Raw genomic sequence first — 17,254 nt, forward strand, 5'->3', positions numbered from 1 at the left:
TCCTTCTTATGTCATCCCTCCAGTTCAGCCTGTTGTTGATGTAAACACTCAGATACTTCTCCAACACACACTCACACCCATCCCAATCTTCGTTCTGAAGCTGACCACCATCTCTCTGCTTTTATTCACATTCTGTACAGTCCTCCTGGACATCACTGATATCCAACCTCTGCAGAACCACCAGAGTTCTTCTGTAGGTGTTGTGACCCATGAGAGGATTATGAAGTGAACAGGAGTGATACAGCAGACCCCTGTGGAGCAAATCGCACAGAGGTTCGACACAACTTTCAGAACTGTTTGCAGATTTATGTAATTTTTAAAAGATTCTCTGGTGACGACTGCGTACGTATGTATTCTACCAAAGAAAAGCGACACGCATTCTGATTAAAGATTGTGATTTTTATTATACTAAATCTGATCTATAATATACAAACATTCACAATATTTTGTACAATCACTTTGTGCTTCTCCCCGAACAGGAGCAAACCATAAGACAACAAGTTTACAGGAACTCTCTAAGAATTAGTCCATGGTTACACTGCAGAAAAATAAACTCAACACCAGGATCAGATCTACCTCTATCATTTACAAAGTCACTTAGAAAATAATCATATGAAGACGATGTCCATGTTATTGTAAGTTCTTATCCATATGAAGACACACGGCAGGGAGTTACACACCAACGTGCGCTGTGGTTGCTATACAACAGTTTGGCAGGATATAAGTTTATCAGAATATTTAAGAACAAATGTTTCTTCAAGTCTTCCATGAACAAACGCACTGGATCTCAAAATATCACAAGAACCCGTACAACTGAACACGCGATAAATATCATGATACTCAACACGAACACACACGCACACACACACACTCATGTAGGAAACACTGCAAACACGGCGGCTGTGCGACTACACCTGCTAAAGGGGGCGAGAGACGTGCTCTCCTCACTCATCAGTTCCACTCACGTGTGTGCGTGACTAAAAATCAGTCTCCGTGTGGCCTTGGCGGCACGGTCGCCGGTGCAAAAGCTGATTGCCACCATGAAGCAGGGCTGCAGCGCTCAGTGTGGCCCGGGCCAGGGGCTCTGATCCTGATCTCCTTTCCTGTCTTTGTTCTTCTGTGATTTTGGAAAAAAGCAGACATGGAAGTCAAACCAAAACTACAGCGAGCACGCACTCCAGCACTGGCCAGAGGCAAGACCCTGGATGCTTTTTACTCTTCTATGACTCGTGAACTCTGACTCAGCTTCTAGCAAAGTGCAATTCAAACAGGTTCACTTCACACCTGAAGGTTGATGATTAGTGTGAATGCAAACACGACTCTTTCCACTCTCATTTTCCATCTCAGATTGTTTCATAATAACACCAAAAGAGCTCCGAGCATGTCTCCATTTGTCTGGAACAGAATTTGTATGTGAACTAAGCCCTTATGAGCACGCTCACACCACCAAAGGGAGTGGATGATCATTCAGCTATGACGGTCAGATAGTCGTCAGTTAACCTCAGAAACAAACCTCCTGCATGTCGGTTACTTTGGAGTTCCTGTTGCTGTTTGCAGCTTCCATTAATGTGAGTCCGCTGGCTTGATCCTGAACCAGAAAAACTGTGTGTTGGTGCTGGAAGGTTTGACTGCTGCAGCTCTGGGTTGTGTCGTCAGGTCTCAGTGGCTTTAAATAACTCCAGTCTTCTTAACTCGTGCTCTGTTTCTCTGTAATTAAAGCTCAGAGATCAGAGAGGTGAATCCAGAGCTTCGGTCCCACAGGAAGGACAGCGTTTCAGTTTAAAGCATATCTCATTCGGGGTCATCACTGATTCTCTGCCGTGTATTTAAAGAATCTCACGGCTCTGTGAAGGCAGGAACTCTGCATCTCACTTCTGAGCGCAGCCTTACATTACAGCAAAATGCACCTGAACTCAGGCTTCAGCAGCCACACCCACACCGGGCTTTAGAAATAAAAATGGCTCTGAGGCCTCTGATTCCTTGGAAGTCTTGGACCCCATTGGTCCATTCAGAAATCCTTCCACACCTTCACAACACAATGGAAACAGCTGGTACAGGGGCAGACGTTTTGGGGCTTCCTGTCAATGAGAAGAAACACTGACTGAAGGCTGGAACAGTGAAGATCTGAAGGACTGCTTCATCAGACAGAAACAGGAAGGTTGTATAAGCTATGAAGGACATGCAAAGAGAGCTGAAAGTCAAGCAGCATCACGTTAAGTCCTGCAGAACATCAAACTGAGGGCAGCTGTTGGAGGCTGCAGATTAGAGAGGACAGAGATAACAAACAGGGATTGTTTGTGCTCCTGCACACGCTCACATCAGACTTATATTTGTTCTGTTTGTTGTTAATAATCTTCCCGATGCAGACAATTTGAGTCAGAGTTCAGAGTTTTTTTTTTAGTGGATGGTTTGCACATGCTCAAAGAGCATCTGTGTATCTCAGTTTGGTTTTCACAGAGTGAGCAGAGAAAATATCTTCACCTCTGGGATTTAGCATCACTGAAACCAAGACTGAAATCATCATACAAACATCCATAAAATCACAATGCAGTTTCAGCTTCATTTCACACCTGGTTACAGGTGTCATCAATACTCACAGCTGTTCATCCGATATGACTCTTGAAAGTAATGATTTAATCTGAGGTTTTACAGATCAGAACTCCCAATGGAGGTTTTTTCTTGGATGTAAACTTATGTGTTGTCTCAGTAATACTTTGTTTTAACACCATTTCAAGTGTTTTCCTTCTCATTGAAGTTTCTGTAGTTATCTTAAGACCCTGTTCAACCACCAGGGGGTGCTGTCTCTTCACCTCTGACCCGGCTCCTCTGACCCGAGCGACTGGACTGCAGCCCTGTCAGAGTTGTGCGTTGGTGGTGCAGCCTTAAAGCGTCTGTCTGAGTAAGGCCAGTAAGAGTTTGTGGGCTATAGGCATGTTATATCAGAGGAACTAATGCTAGCTGTAGAGAAGCAGCATGAGTGATGACTCAGAGGAGGACTGTAAACACATGAGCAGCTGTGGCGTTGTGCTACACTTTGAGAGGAAAGGCAGTGCTGTGCTGACCTGTGACCCTGCTGACATCACACTCCAACTAAATGGGCATTTGGCGTGTTTGAGACACTAAACTTGACCCGCAGTGTTACTCAGTTAGAGGCCTGCTGCCTCACTACACGTGTCATTACAGCACGGAGCAAGCAGGTGTCAATCATCGCGTCTAATCTCAGGCAGAGTAAGAAGATTCACCCTCGGTGTCCCGGTCAACATCACAGTGCTGCAATCAAAGAGAGCATCTTCAGGGTAACAAAGAGAAGCCGGACGGCATCTTTGTGATGCATGCGAATGAAGCACACTTCTTAAGGGGTGTCCACACAGGAAGTGATTCACTCATCTTGCATCATTTTAATGGCAGCTGGATTATGGCTGTTCCTGGCTGTGGTTGCTTAGGTAGCCCTCTAATGTATTTACCACCCCCTGATATGTCAGTCAGAGGTGTCCTTCACTCCACTGGTAGTTGCTTTAACCGCTCACCTTTAAGTTAAGGAAAGTTTAACTCAAGAGCCACCGACTTTGTAGTGGTTATTTCTCTGTGAAGAAGTCTGCACTACAGAGTGGCACGCAACGGCTTGCAGAAAAAAGCCTTTTACTAGTGTTAACAATCATCTGCAGTTTGGTCTCTGCAGCAGCTGGACTGGATGGATCCTATTGTCACTCTGACCTGCAGTGGTTTCCTGCTGGATGTTTCACATCTGTGCAGCATTCTGGATCAGCTTCTGTTGGATTCGACTTTCATGCTTGCAAGAAGTTGAGTCTGTGGTTACCAGCTGTGCAGCTTTTTAGACATTAATTGTTTCCACCTTGAAGTCACACCAGCACAGAAAATGCGCAGATCTAATCATCCTGTTGGAAACTCCTTCAGTGCATTTGTTTCTTAGCGGAAACAGTCCACTCTCCACCCCTGACTCACAAATTCCCCCCACTTACCAAAAGTCTTCCTCACAGTCCTGACCTCTGACTCCTCACTCCACAGTAAAAGGCCTCTACTTCACACACATGAATGTCAGCATTTCACAGTTAACTATGAAATAAACCGTGCACGCTCATCATCAGATGCTAATTATCCATGCGACAGCTAAGAGAACGAACCAGAAGTACCTGATGTCACTTTTTCAGCCTGTCTGTAACTGTGTCACTTTCTAGTATAATCAAGGCTTTGTTCTTTTTTTTTGTTTCTGCATAAGAGAAAAATCTTTGAAAACAGTCACTGGTCACAGTGATATCACCACCAGCAGCACAATAACCTTTTCAAGCACGCCAAATCCGCATTAGCATGGAGTACGCTGACAGCTAAAGGGCCTCCCACGGACACTTGGGATGGTAAAAGTGGTTATATAGATGTTAGTTAGCAGGGCCTGGAGAAGGCGTAGTAATGGATGGCCGCTCACAAACATGAAGCAGAGCGAGTGTGCAGAGGAATGTTACAATAGATAATCTATATATATTTTTTTCTTTTTCTTATTTTGAGAGCTTGGGGTATGACAGACGATCAGCAGCACTTCTGAGGTAGCTGGGCAGGTTTGTCGGTCAGTCTGGTGGTCTTGGAACCAGGAGCTGCCGGCGCCTCTACGTCCACACGCTCTGACATCTTCACACAGATGATGTCCACCAAGCGCTCGAACACCTGCCGCACATTGATGTTCTCTTTGGCGCTTGCCTCGTAGTACTCGAAGCCTGCAGGAGGAAGCAGAAGAGCTTTACTTAAAAACCACTGCAGCAACATTTAGAGGCGTCGGACTCAGTGGATCACATTAGACTAGTGATAAACGAAATGCTCCTTTATGCTGATGATGCCATGTTGTATAGCTCATAAACAAAGTGCTTTTAAACTCAGTGGAAATGACATTGTCCTAGTGTTTTACATGTCTGAATTCTCTGAATTTTCTGTTGGATTTTATTATTATAGCATTTTGAAGTTAGTTTGTGGTAATGCAGATGTGTTTTCATGGATATTTGTTTTAGTTTTTAGGTCGTACTTAGTTTCAGTTCACACTTTCAGTAGTGTTTCATTATTTCTGTGTTTCTGGTTCTGTTGGGTTTTACTTCCTGTCTGTTGATTGTCTTGAATATGTTTAACTGTGGCTTATTTCCCCCTTCGTCTAGTGTGTGTAAACAGTCCTGTCTCCCTCTGTGTTCTTGTCAGATTAGGTTTTTATCTGTGCTTTGTGTTGTGCTGCCCTGCATCTCCATGGGTTTTCTTTGGATTGCAAAATTTTGGATATTCCAACAAATAAAGGCTTTCTTTCCACTACCTTCCTTGGTGTTCTGGATTTGGACCCTTTCCAACACCTCCACCTTCCAATTTATGCAGGAAAACAACTTTCTCATGGGTTTATTTCTTTAATTTAATGAATGAAACATAAAATCTCCTTTCCTTTCCATGCTGATGACAATGCATTGTATTGCTCAGATGGGGTGGCTGTAGCTCAGGAGGTAAAGCAGGTCATCTACTAATCAGAAGGTTGGTGGCTTGATTCCTGACTGCTCCAGTTGGCATCTTGGGCAAGACACTAACCTCATCGTGCTGTCTGATGCATCAACCTGAGTTTGACTGTTCAATAGAAAACATTTATGTCATGGTCTCCGTGCCTGCCCGGCCGGCCCCACAAGGCTACATTTGCCGTTTTGGTTCTCTCTCTCTCTCTCTCTCTCCCTCTCTGCCTGGGCGGGGCTCACTGTGGGTTCCCGCCCTTGGCCCACACACCTGACAACAATCACCTGTCATCACCGGGAGCACTATTTGAGGCTGGAACACAGATCCTCTCGTTGCTGGATGATTGTACTGCTGACGTTAGTGTTTCTTGCAGCTCCTGCGAACTCGTGCTTAGTAATTTGAGATTCGTGATTAGTTTGTGACTTCCCTTCTCTTCTGCTTCAGACCTTCCTCCCCGGACCTGTGACCTCCCTGCCGTGTGTGAGTGCTACCCTGTGATTCCCTGGAGTTTTGGATTCCCCTCACTGTATATACTGTGCACTGGTGCTGTAAATAAACTGTCTTTTGGAGGCGTCTAAACGCTCTGCGCCTGAGTTCCTACAACCGGATTTTGACAATTTAAGCACATAGCTTTGAGTGCTCTGCAAGAGTAGAAAAGGGCTATATATGAAAGATCATTTAGATATATGTTTTTACTAAGTACATTCTTGAATATTAATGCAAGAGGAAAGACAAAAAACCCTGAGAATGAGATGGCGGTGCTTACTGGAAAAGAACCAGAAGAGTTTTCTTCTTTTAAGCTGAGTATTTTCACTTCTAGCTTTAGTAAGATAGATGCTGTTTATATTGAACTTTAACTGTTTATATTGTCTGTTTGCTTTATGAAAACTGTTGCCATTCAGCTACGTGTCAATGTCTGCTCTAGTTTTAAAAATGAAAGGGAATACACTCCATATTTGATACCAGAGAGATCCTTAATATAATAAAGCTTAAAGTTTGGAGAGCGAACATTGGTTCATGTAAGAGCTGTCAGACAGACATGAGGTCCTCCTCATTTCTATTCGAGTAGGTTTTTCCCGTGTCATGGAAATTATTTTCTGTTTTGTTTTTTGTTTTTTGTTTTTTAATAAATCAGACTGTGTGAGAAGCAGACACTTGAACAGACGCTCGTTTAGCTGATGTGGAGAATCTGATTCACTCTCTTTCTCAGGCTACATGAAAGGTGAGTTAAACAATTAATAGAGCTGCAGCAAGGCTCAGTTTCAGCTCAATTATCTGCATTAGGACAGAAAGCATGAAGAGTGAAGCATCTCATCCCATATTTGTGTGTTTAAGGTGTTTCAGGCTTTCGGCTCAGTGTCAGCACAGCTCTCTGATGGACTGACCTCAGAGCAGCTTTGAATACACGTGACCTGAACAGAGGGCCCTGAATAACACCTGAGCTCGTCTAAAAACATTGGGAGTGAAGTCTGATGTCAGTAAAGTACAGACATGATAATGTTTATTTCTATTTTTCTGCATGTTCATTATTGATCATATGTAAAATTAGGCCGAAAAAGTTTGAAGGTGTTTTCATGAGTGTGCTTTAATTAATAATAATTTTCAGGCTAAACACCATCAAACAAAGGAAAAATCAATGCTGGCGCTCTGAATCACAGTTATTCATTTCTTTGTTCTGCAGTCAGCACACGGTGTGTGAAAATGAATTCACGTAGGGTGGTGCATTAATAAAATCTATCAACAATAAAGTGCAATGCTGCTTTTACTGGAATAAAAAGCTACTCGCCCTGTCAGTGCTGAGAGCCGCAGCTTTTACCTGCTTTCATATTCTTGTTCTTCGTGTTCTAGTGCATAAAGAAAAATTAAAGCTAAACTGAGTACTTTCTAAATGTTCAGACCAAGAAAAAGCAAAAATAAAATGAACTTATAATCAGATTTCCTCCAACAGGTATAATTTAAAGAAAGTTCTTCGGCAGACAGGGCTCACCTGGTGAAAACACACCTGTTTGCAGAAACCATCCCTGTTAGTCTGAAGGCTCCTCCTGCACTGCCTTCATGCTCAGGTGTTTGCAGGTAAATGTTAGATAATATGAGGAAGGGGAGGGATTGTGTGTATGTATTTTAATCACACTATGGGTTTTTCTACTTTTTTACTACATCATACATACTACATGTCCCATGAGCCTCAGCACAGAGCTGCTGAAGGAAGAGATGAGCCATCCCTTTTTCTTTGAATAGTTAAACTAAATAAGCTCATATAATTTTCTCTTTAGGTTCCTTTTTGGGGCCCTGAGGCAGTGTTTCTCTCACTGCAACCATCTCAACTAATGAAGAAGAAACGTTTCTTCTGCTGTCTGTACCACCTGAGGTGAAAGAGAGCTGAGTCTCACCTAGCTGATCAGCCAGGTGTTTTCCCTTCTCAGGGGGTACCACTCTCTCCTCGTCCATGTCGCACTTGTTGCCCACCATGATCACCTGGGCGTTATCCCACGAGTACGTCTTAATCTGCGTGGCCCTGCAAACACACAGCAACATGACCTGAGCTGAGTTTCACTTTCTGAGCTGAATCACAGGCTTCCAGCCAATCACCTACCAGTCCTGGACGGCGTTGAAGGATTCCTCGTTGGTGATGTCATACATGAGAATGAAGCCCATGGCACCGCGGTAGTAGGCTGTGGTGATGGTGCGATAACGCTCCTGACCGGCCGTGTCCTGAAAACAAACACACAGCTAGTCACATGACCAGAGATGGGCACGCGTTAGTGTAATCTGATTACTTTTTTTTTGCGAGAATGTCTCATGACAGTGACGTAAGCGAGTGCGACGTTCGTGACAACAGCTGTGTGCAGATCAACAAGGGATCATATATGGAGTGCGGGAGAGAGTATGAGCGTGCAGCGTTTAAAGCGTGGAGGTACTGACCTTACTTTGAGTTTGATTTCGTAAAAAGTGACAAAAACATTAGTGTCCGTTGTGCGTGGGAAGAAAACTTCCCCTTATTAGCAAAAAAACCCCTAAACTTCCAAGCAAGCACCGAGTGCGCTACGACGTAATGGGAAATTCACAGAGAAACTCGCGGATTCTTCCACTGACCGCTGCGGCACACCTACACCAGGGTAAACCTCCGCCTACCCCACTCCTGCTTTACAGGTGAAAATAGAGCAACAGGACCGCTGAGTCTTTGACTTTATTTATTTTCTCCTGTGTTTTACTTGCATCTATTTGAAAGAGTGAGTGTAAACACAAAAAAATATTTTATTTTATGTGCTGGAATGTGCAGAAAATAGGTTTAAATATTAAACAAATTTCTTCCAGTCAGAGAATGTTGCATATAATTACATTTTTGCTTGATGCATAAAGTTAAAAGATTAAAACTAATAAAACAAGTTTTAAAAAGATACTTTTCCATTTGATTACATTTTGTGTGATGGATTATGTAGAAAGAGTAGAATTGGGCTGAAATATCTATCGCTTCATCACCTATTCAGGTTGTAAATCATGTTTTTAAAAAGTAACTAAGTAACTAAGTAATTAATTACTTTTGAAAATAAGTAATCAGTAAAGTAACGGGATTACTTTTTGGGGAAGTAATCAGTAATTAGTTACTGATTACTTTTTTCAAGTAACTTGACCAACACTGCACATGACTGTGCCAGCTGCAAACAGACTTTAACTAATCAGCAGCCTCCAAGTACTAAAAGCTGCAGTTCTTCCAACGTCCAGCAGAGGCTCCAGCAGTGAGTCAGCCCCTTCAGACTCCGATGTTAAAGGTTTACAGCAAAAATAAACATATTTACAGCTCGATACACAAGCTTGTCTGGTCTCTATCGATAATTTCCCCCTTTATAACAACAGTATGGGGGGAGTGGTTTTAGCACTCGCCTGGAAAGTTTGCATTATTAGAGGCGTGGCCTCTTTGACTGACAGGTAAATGGTGACACAAGTGGCTGTAGCTGCTACCAGTCAATACCTCTGGACCCTGTTTGTGCTGTTAGAGCCTTTTTAATGACATTATGTGACCAATAATATGGCTGCTGTGAGGTTACTGTACTAACAGACCATCTAGGAAGTGAAATTCTAGGTATCTGTGTCTGTGTGATGTACCCATACAGTCTGTAGATGCATACTGATAACAAGAGCGTTAGCTGATAACTTAGCATTCCAGCCTCTCGTCTGAATATGATCTGGAAACAATCAAAAAAAAAAAAAAAACCAGCACGGTGAAGGCCGAAAGTAAACTCCAAAACTTCCAGACTTCGTGGCTGCATCCATATTTAAGGTCCACTCTATGAATCTACCATGATGAAGCCATCAGTGCTGAAGCTCCAGAAATAAAGCTGTAAAAATGTCTGTAAATCTGCAGGAGAAGAAAAAGAGAGGAAGACGCTGGATTGAGACACAGCGGGGAAAAACTCCTGAAACAAACATCCTCACAAATACATAAACTACACAGCAGGTTCATTATAGATAATTTGTTTGGAACCTAAAATATGAGTGTGTTGATTCAGCTTAAGTGTTTCTTTAGACACCTGCTGGGTTTCTGCAGAAGCTCAAAGGCTTGAAAGAACAACTTCTGAAGAGTAAAGGGTGATGAATAAAAAGTTCGTTTTTAATATTTAAGCAAAACAGTCATTCAGCTAACGGCATCAGCATCCCTCCCTGTGCTAATGTATATGTGTCAGTGCTGCTTTAATAACTCTGACTTGTGATATGACAGATTGAATACACATCATTACTGTGGAAACTGAAGACGATCAATAAAAATGATCTAAGAAAGCACCAGAGACTCTTTCAGCTAGTCTCAGGCCATTGATCTCTGCAACAAGCAGCCGGGCCACAGTGTGACTTTCACGCCACCGTCCTCCACCACTTCATCCTCCGTATCACTACAGCTGCCCCGAGTCACTCTGCTAATTTTAGCTCTGACTCAACACTTCCTGATTCTGCCTTTATCCGGAGAGACACAGCGAGAGCTCGTATACGATTAATTAATTCAGACTGTGGAGTGTGTGTGTGTGTGTGTGTTTACGATGGAGGATGATCAGCCTCAAAAATATGCAGACAGCTGAAACACTCTCCTACTTCCTACTCCTGTATGACACTAACAGAGCCAAAAAGTCCAAAATAAATATCACGTTTTATTCCATAAGACCTGAGGCCATAAACTCATCAGAGGTTTGCACTGAGCTCGGCTGAGCGGGAGGATCAATCTCCTCTTAAACTTCTATCCAATCACACTTTTGACAACCAGAGGTGTCGCCCGTAGTGACTACATGTGTCTGTAAGCAGAGCCAGTGATCTAAAATCTGTGTTAACATGTTGAAGTTAACAGCCATAAACTACACCTCCCATGATGCTTTGGTCATAGCTCTCCATCCAACAGTTTGTGTTCAGTCTATTTTTACTCACAACGATGCTTTCAGTTTGAATCAGCTGGCTCTGATTGGCTCCAATTATGTCAACAACATACACACACACACACACACACACACACACACACACACACACACATGCATGCACACAAACACCTTCTGGGCCCTTTGTCTCCCGCCAGGTCTCAACCTCTCCACCCTGAGAGCTCCTTTTAATTGCCACTAAAGTCAACACAGTAACGGAGTGTGTGTGTGTGTGTGCCTGTGTGTGTGAGCGTAAAGGGCCGCTGCCATGGCAACAACATCACCACTGATAAAAGGAGCTGTGAGTGTGTTTTTGCTGCAAGCAGAGCTCAGTCTGCTGATCCACTTTAAACGCATGCAGCTGATCATTACTGCGCTTTATGAAGACGTGCGCTCTGTCACAGCACGTTCAACATTACAGCTGACGTCACAGAATTGTAACGTTTCGTCGCAGTGTATTAAAGCAGCGAGAGCAGAGACATTAAAGGACGAGGAGACACATCACTGAACCCTCTGAGAGATTCAGCATCAGCAAAGATGGAGGCACAAGTTTAACCTGCAGGGAAAAGATGCTTTTTAAACTTTAATTTAAAGGAATAAACAGACAATTTTACAAAAACTGCCCGAATGGAACAAGTAAAGGCTAAATCCACATCAATCAAGCCAATCAAATAAAAAACAGAGCAGGAAGCATCAGTGCGATCTGCAGCGGCTAAACATTCGATCAAACCTTAGATCAGCGTTGGGCTGTCAAATGAACATCAGATGATGTCTGTGGTCAGTTTGTGGAAGGTTTTTGATTGTTTTGGTGTAGTATGCATGAAAGATGTGGTCTGATCTCGACTTAATGTGAGATCATTCTATTCATGCAGTTTTTATTTATGGACATGAAAGCAAAAATTTAAAAAAAAAAAAAAAAAAAGTTAATTTCAGTAATTCTTCACAATAACTGCTCCAGTTCAATTCAGTTTTATTCAGACAGCACCAATTCAGAGCAACAATTGTCCCATGATGCTTCATAGTGTAAGATAAAGAGAAAACACCAACAATCAGACGATCCCCTGTGTGAGCAGGACGTGGCAACAGGAGGAAGAAAGAACTCCCTTTGAACAGGAAGTTAAATCACATAAGATTTGATCAGGCAAGTGCTTTAAGGTGTTTCCGAATTTCTGCTGATTGGTGAAAAGTGCATCTTCAAGCACTTTGGCTCTGCAGCTCAACATCTAAACCACATAGAGTATTTCCAGTATTTAGAATGGGTCCGCTCAGTCAGCATCCTCCTGACCCATCAGGACAGCGTGTTCTGCCATACCACAAAACCTCACCAGGAACAGGATGAGGAACATGGTGCGTCCATGGAGCTGGCCCGACCTCCAGACTTCCCCAATGGCTGCAGGTGAGCAGACATCCATTTCCCCAACAACATTTTCAGCTGAAAGATCTCTCTTAGAAAACCTTTCATCCTTGTTAACAGCTCACTTGGTGCTGTGTCAGCTGAGATGCTCAGCATTGTAAGAGGGGCTGATTGGCTCACAAACTGTGACTTTCTCTATGGTTCATCTTCACTTTTGCACAGAGATGTATCTAAAAAAAGGAGAGACCTTGGAGAAAATGTGTCACTCTTCCAGCGACTGTATCTGAGCGGGTAACCTGAGGTTAACTTTGTATTTGGTGAGCTCAGACAACCTTCAGAGGAAGCTCATTTCTGCTGCCTGTATACTCAGTCTGCCATCACTGCCCACAGCTCTTGGTCATATGTGGGGTAGGAGTGTGTAAGTTTGCTCACTTACAAATAAATGAACTGTCTCTATTTTTTATGATAGTTTCATTTTAATGGACAGAGACAGAATATTATTTGAAAATCCAGAAACTGACATTACATAAACGTTATAAATACATCTGTATGTTCATTGAGGGAAACAAGTATTTGATGCTCTGCGAACCAGCCAGAACCTCCTACAGACTGGCTGTTTGCCATGTGGCGAACAGATTACAATCAATCAATCAATCAAAAACTCAGTGACCATCAATCAGTCTAAGTCTGGAGCTTCATGCGAGATCTTGCCTCATGCGATGAGGATAATCATAGGAAAAGTAGTGGATCAGCCCAGAACTCCATGGGATGAGCTTCATAATGTTATCGTGTTACACTGTAATGGATTGGAATCTTCAAGGAGGCTCATGTTCAGGCCCATCTTAAGTTTACCAGTGAACACTTAAATCAGTGAGAGAAGGCTTGGGAGAAAGACCTGTGGTCAGATGAAACCAAAATCGGTCTCCTGCTGAGGTTAGACGAAGAGAAATGCTGAGTACGACTCAAAGAATAGCATCCCCACAGTCAGGCACAGAGGTGGAAACATTATGCTTTGGGCTGTTTTTCTGCTGAGGGTACATGATGAGGGGGCCGATGTATGACGCCAAACTAGAACCAGAACCTCCTTCCCTCAGCCTGATCACTGAAGATGGGTCAAGGATGGGACTTCCAGCATGAGAATGACTCAAAACATATCGCCAAGGCAACAAAGGAGTGGCTAAAAAAGAAGCAAGTCCTGTGAAGCTACTAAGGCTTTGAGTTGGCAACTTGAGAAGTGAGCAAACCTAATGACCAACAACAAGAAACATCTTACTGCTCTGATCGCCAACAAGGCAACAAGACATGCAAGTCAGTTTATAATATTTATGTAATGTGTTTGTTTTGGTTTTTTTTGGTTGATATTCATCTCTCATCATTAAAATGAAACCACCATAAAAAACAGAGACTCTTCATTTCAACTGGGATCAAATCATTATTCCCCCTTTAAACTTTTCTGTAAACCAGCTCCGCTTCAGCATTCATCGTCACCACGACACACCGATAAGAAGCTTGCATTAAGTCCGAGGTCCGACTGACACATTGGTGCATCTCATGCTTTTATCATCCCTTTTAAACAACATCCTGAGATACTGAAGCAGCTGTGTGTTACGTCCCTGAATGACCATCAGTGTTGAGCCCTGAGTCTGTATGAGGGAAAGAGGTTATTGTTTGGTACCAACTTTTTAAAGGGCTGTTACAGAATCCAGGTAATGTTGCATCACCTTTCACCGTCTCAGCCTTACCTGCATGGACCCTACCACCTGCCCAGGTAAGGATGATGCAAATGAGACAAAATATAAACAAAGAGAAGTTCCTGCTGACTCCTCACTGCTAATTGACGCTACCATCGCATTCCCTGACTAACAAAAGAGCCACACAAAAAAACAGACACACAAACACAGAGTTTAAACTGATAATCTGATGATCAATAATTAATTTTATGACTAAAACATTTTGTGGTTGCAAAACCACTTCTTCCTAACAGAGGGGCTGGTTCTGAGGCCTGACACCAATGCAGGTGTCCTCTGACGTCAAAGCGAACCAGGTTTAACATCTAACCACCAGCCTTACAACTTCTTTCTATTATTTTTTACTTTATAGCTAAAAAAAAAAAAAGAATATCACAGAGGCAGAGACTGAAGACATCAATGCAACAAGACACCATGTGCATAATTTGTGACATCAGCATCTGTTTCCACAAGCCAGTTCGTCTCCGGCATCTCAGACAAGCAAACCGTCCTCACCCAGATCTGCAGCTTGATCCTCTTGTCGTTGCGATACACCGTTTTCACTTTGAAGTCAATGCCCACGGTGCTGACGAAGGAGTTGCTGAAGGAGTCGTCGGCGTAGCGGAACAGGAAGGACGTCTTCCCCACGCTGCTGTTGCCGATGATCAGCAGCTTGAACATGTAGTCGAAGTTCTGGTCAGAGCCATCCCGCTGGCCGAAACGCTGGTCTGCCTTTGCCATCTGAAGATTTGAAAAGGACAAAAACACAAGAATCAGCAACATGAATATTCATCCAGACTGAGAGCTTCTTTTAAGTCTCACCTGAGATTGCAGAGTTTACATTTGCTTGTGTAACAGTCTGAGCATGTCAGTGGTATAAAAGCTCTTTTACTTTGATGGGATCAGTTGGGATGGGAAGAATCTGTCTGCTTACAGTGTTGTCACTCAGTATTCCAAACTCTCTTGATTATTTAGACCCATGAATGTATAGAAAAAGGGTAAAGAAAATCCTTTGAAGGTGATTAAACATTTAGTGAAGAGAACACCTGAACAGCAGACGTCTGTGGTCGCCTAAAACTCACTCTCATGGTGCCTGAACCTCGTACAGGTCTGATGCACTGCTGGTTTCAGTGGTGTTTCTGAGGTGGGATGCAGAGTGTTGTGCACGCGTGGACTACAGGAGCAGATTTCATGGTGGCATGAGCGTCGTTTTAACCTAGTGTAACCAGTCAACTTCACCACCAACAACATCAAGCGACTGCCTCACTGGTGAGTCCATAACGTGCAGACAAAGGAAACGTAGAATAACCAACACTGACTTCATGTTTTATTCAGTACAACCTAAAACAAGTGGCTGAGCAGATAAAACACACAGAGGTCAGAGATCTCATAGACTTCTACAGGACCGAAGTCTGTTTGCAGCCACAGCTCTCGCCCCCTGGTGGCCATTAAAAAGAAGGCAGCTTTAAGGCATTTTCCACACCGGCTTCATTTTTCACACCTGAAGGTGCGTTAGTCTTTTCTACGGCCTGTGGGTGTTTTCTGCACGGCATCCAGTATCTGCCTGCTCCTCCACAGAATGACGCGGTGCAATGTAAATCGTAAATAAATCGTCAAAGCTGTGCAGATGATTCCAGGTGTTTGATTTGTAGGTGTGGTTGAAGGAGCTGAATAAAAAAGGACGTTCTGGGTGCAAACATCAAGCAGATCCATCAGGAGAGGACACATCACAGCTTGGTCCATTCAGAGGTCAAAGGTCTGGAAGTTACATCACAACATGAGGAAGCACTGTGTGTAGCGTGAAGAGAAGAACTGCAGGTGCAGAGGGTTCAGCCCGAGCTGGTAATATCCATCAGGTGAAGCTGAACCCGAGCCATCCCGTGCCGCTTCCATTAGCGCATGTCATAATGCAATATGATTGTTACCCCCAAAACAACCACTAGTGGAGAGCATACTGTAGATAATGTAACTGAGTACATTTACTCAAGTACTTTACTTAAATACAGTCTTAATGTACTTAATGTACTTATCCTTGAAGTATTTCTGATCTCAGCCACTTTAATTATTTTGGATGTTGTACTTTGTTTCTTCTTCTTCTGTAGATTTAAAATATAAATTAATTAACACATTAAAGGTGCAACATTAAAGTCATAAACACATTAAAGAAGCAACAATTGGTGGTTTAATGAATCAATAATCACCATAGTGATTTTATACTGGCTGTAGGTGTGAATGGTTGTCTCTCTCTCTCTCTGTTAACCTTGTGATACCTGTGCAGGCGTGCCCGCCTGTCACCCTATGACAGCTGGGACAGACTCGTCAGCTGGATAAGAAAATTAATCAATTTTATTTTATTTCTATAGCACCAAATCACAACAACAGTCACCTCGTTGTATGGGGTACAATGACTAACACAGATGCTGCAGAGGCCAATGGAAATAGTCGCGTTTTCGCTTCTTTGGATAAAAATGATTGAAAAGTATAACGAACAAAAGAGGTTTAAACTTCATGAAGTATCATGTAAAACGTGTGTGAAGGCACGGGACCAATCAGGGACCACAGAATCACACCCAGCAGGTCTGAGCTCACGTGCTGCTCTCCTGATCAGAAGCATCATACCAGAGAGGATTATCTGATCATCACCAGGTTAACATCAGCACGCTTATTATCGCTAAATGAAAGGTGAAGTTGATGAAGGTGCTGTTTGATAATCAGAATGAGCAGCCATCCCTCCAATAGGGCCTCCGCAGGGAGGAGAAGCCACGGAGCAGCCTGAATCCCCGCAGACCAGCTGCACCTCTGACTTCATCATCACCATCATCACCATCATCCCACATGGACGTCATCAAGCTTCAGCGTCGAAAAATACAAACCATCGATTAGAGAAGGATCGAAGCCATCGATCACCGACGATGATGTGAAGATGATGATGATGAGGCTGGAGGAAAATCGCAGAGATGCACGAGCCCCGGTGTCGCACCGGTGCAGGTGTGACCGACGTTTCTGGATCAGTGTGTGTGTGTTCGTATGTGTGTGTGTGTGTGTCCGTGTGTGTCACCTCTGCTGGGCGGATCGGACGCTCTCTCGGTGTCTCGGTGTGCAGATAAAATCCGTGTCTTCTCAGCAGTGGCTCCTGTGCTGGGGAGAGGAGGAGGCGCGTGCAGACCGGATGTTTGCTGTGAAACGATCTGAAGAGTCTGAATCTGTCCGCGCGCAGCTGTTTCACGCACGGCGGCAGGATGACATGCTGCACACAACTCCTGCTGCTCCTCACGCGCCAGCAGCGGCTC

The 17,254-nt window shown here is 43.5% G+C and overlaps 1 protein-coding gene across 1 annotated transcript; it reads right to left on the bottom strand.

Moving 5' to 3' along the window:
* Positions 1-384: 384 nt before the first annotated feature.
* Positions 385-17,254, bottom strand: rab3b (RAB3B, member RAS oncogene family). The gene is made up of 5 exons (XM_085449458.1): positions 17,023-17,254; positions 14,481-14,705; positions 8,081-8,199; positions 7,878-8,002; positions 385-4,727 (listed from the first exon to the last, which is right to left on the bottom strand). The coding sequence occupies exons 2-5, from the start codon at positions 14,703-14,705 to the stop codon at positions 4,543-4,545; spliced, it is 654 nt and encodes a 217-aa protein (XP_085305584.1). The 5' UTR covers positions 17,023-17,254; the 3' UTR covers positions 385-4,542.

Source organism: Copadichromis virginalis, linkage group LG23 (assembly GCF_057382275.1).
Source record: "Copadichromis virginalis isolate Kocher_CV1m ecotype Utaka linkage group LG23, C_Virginalis_male_GT1.1, whole genome shotgun sequence".
NCBI lineage: Eukaryota > Metazoa > Chordata > Actinopteri > Cichliformes > Cichlidae > Copadichromis > Copadichromis virginalis.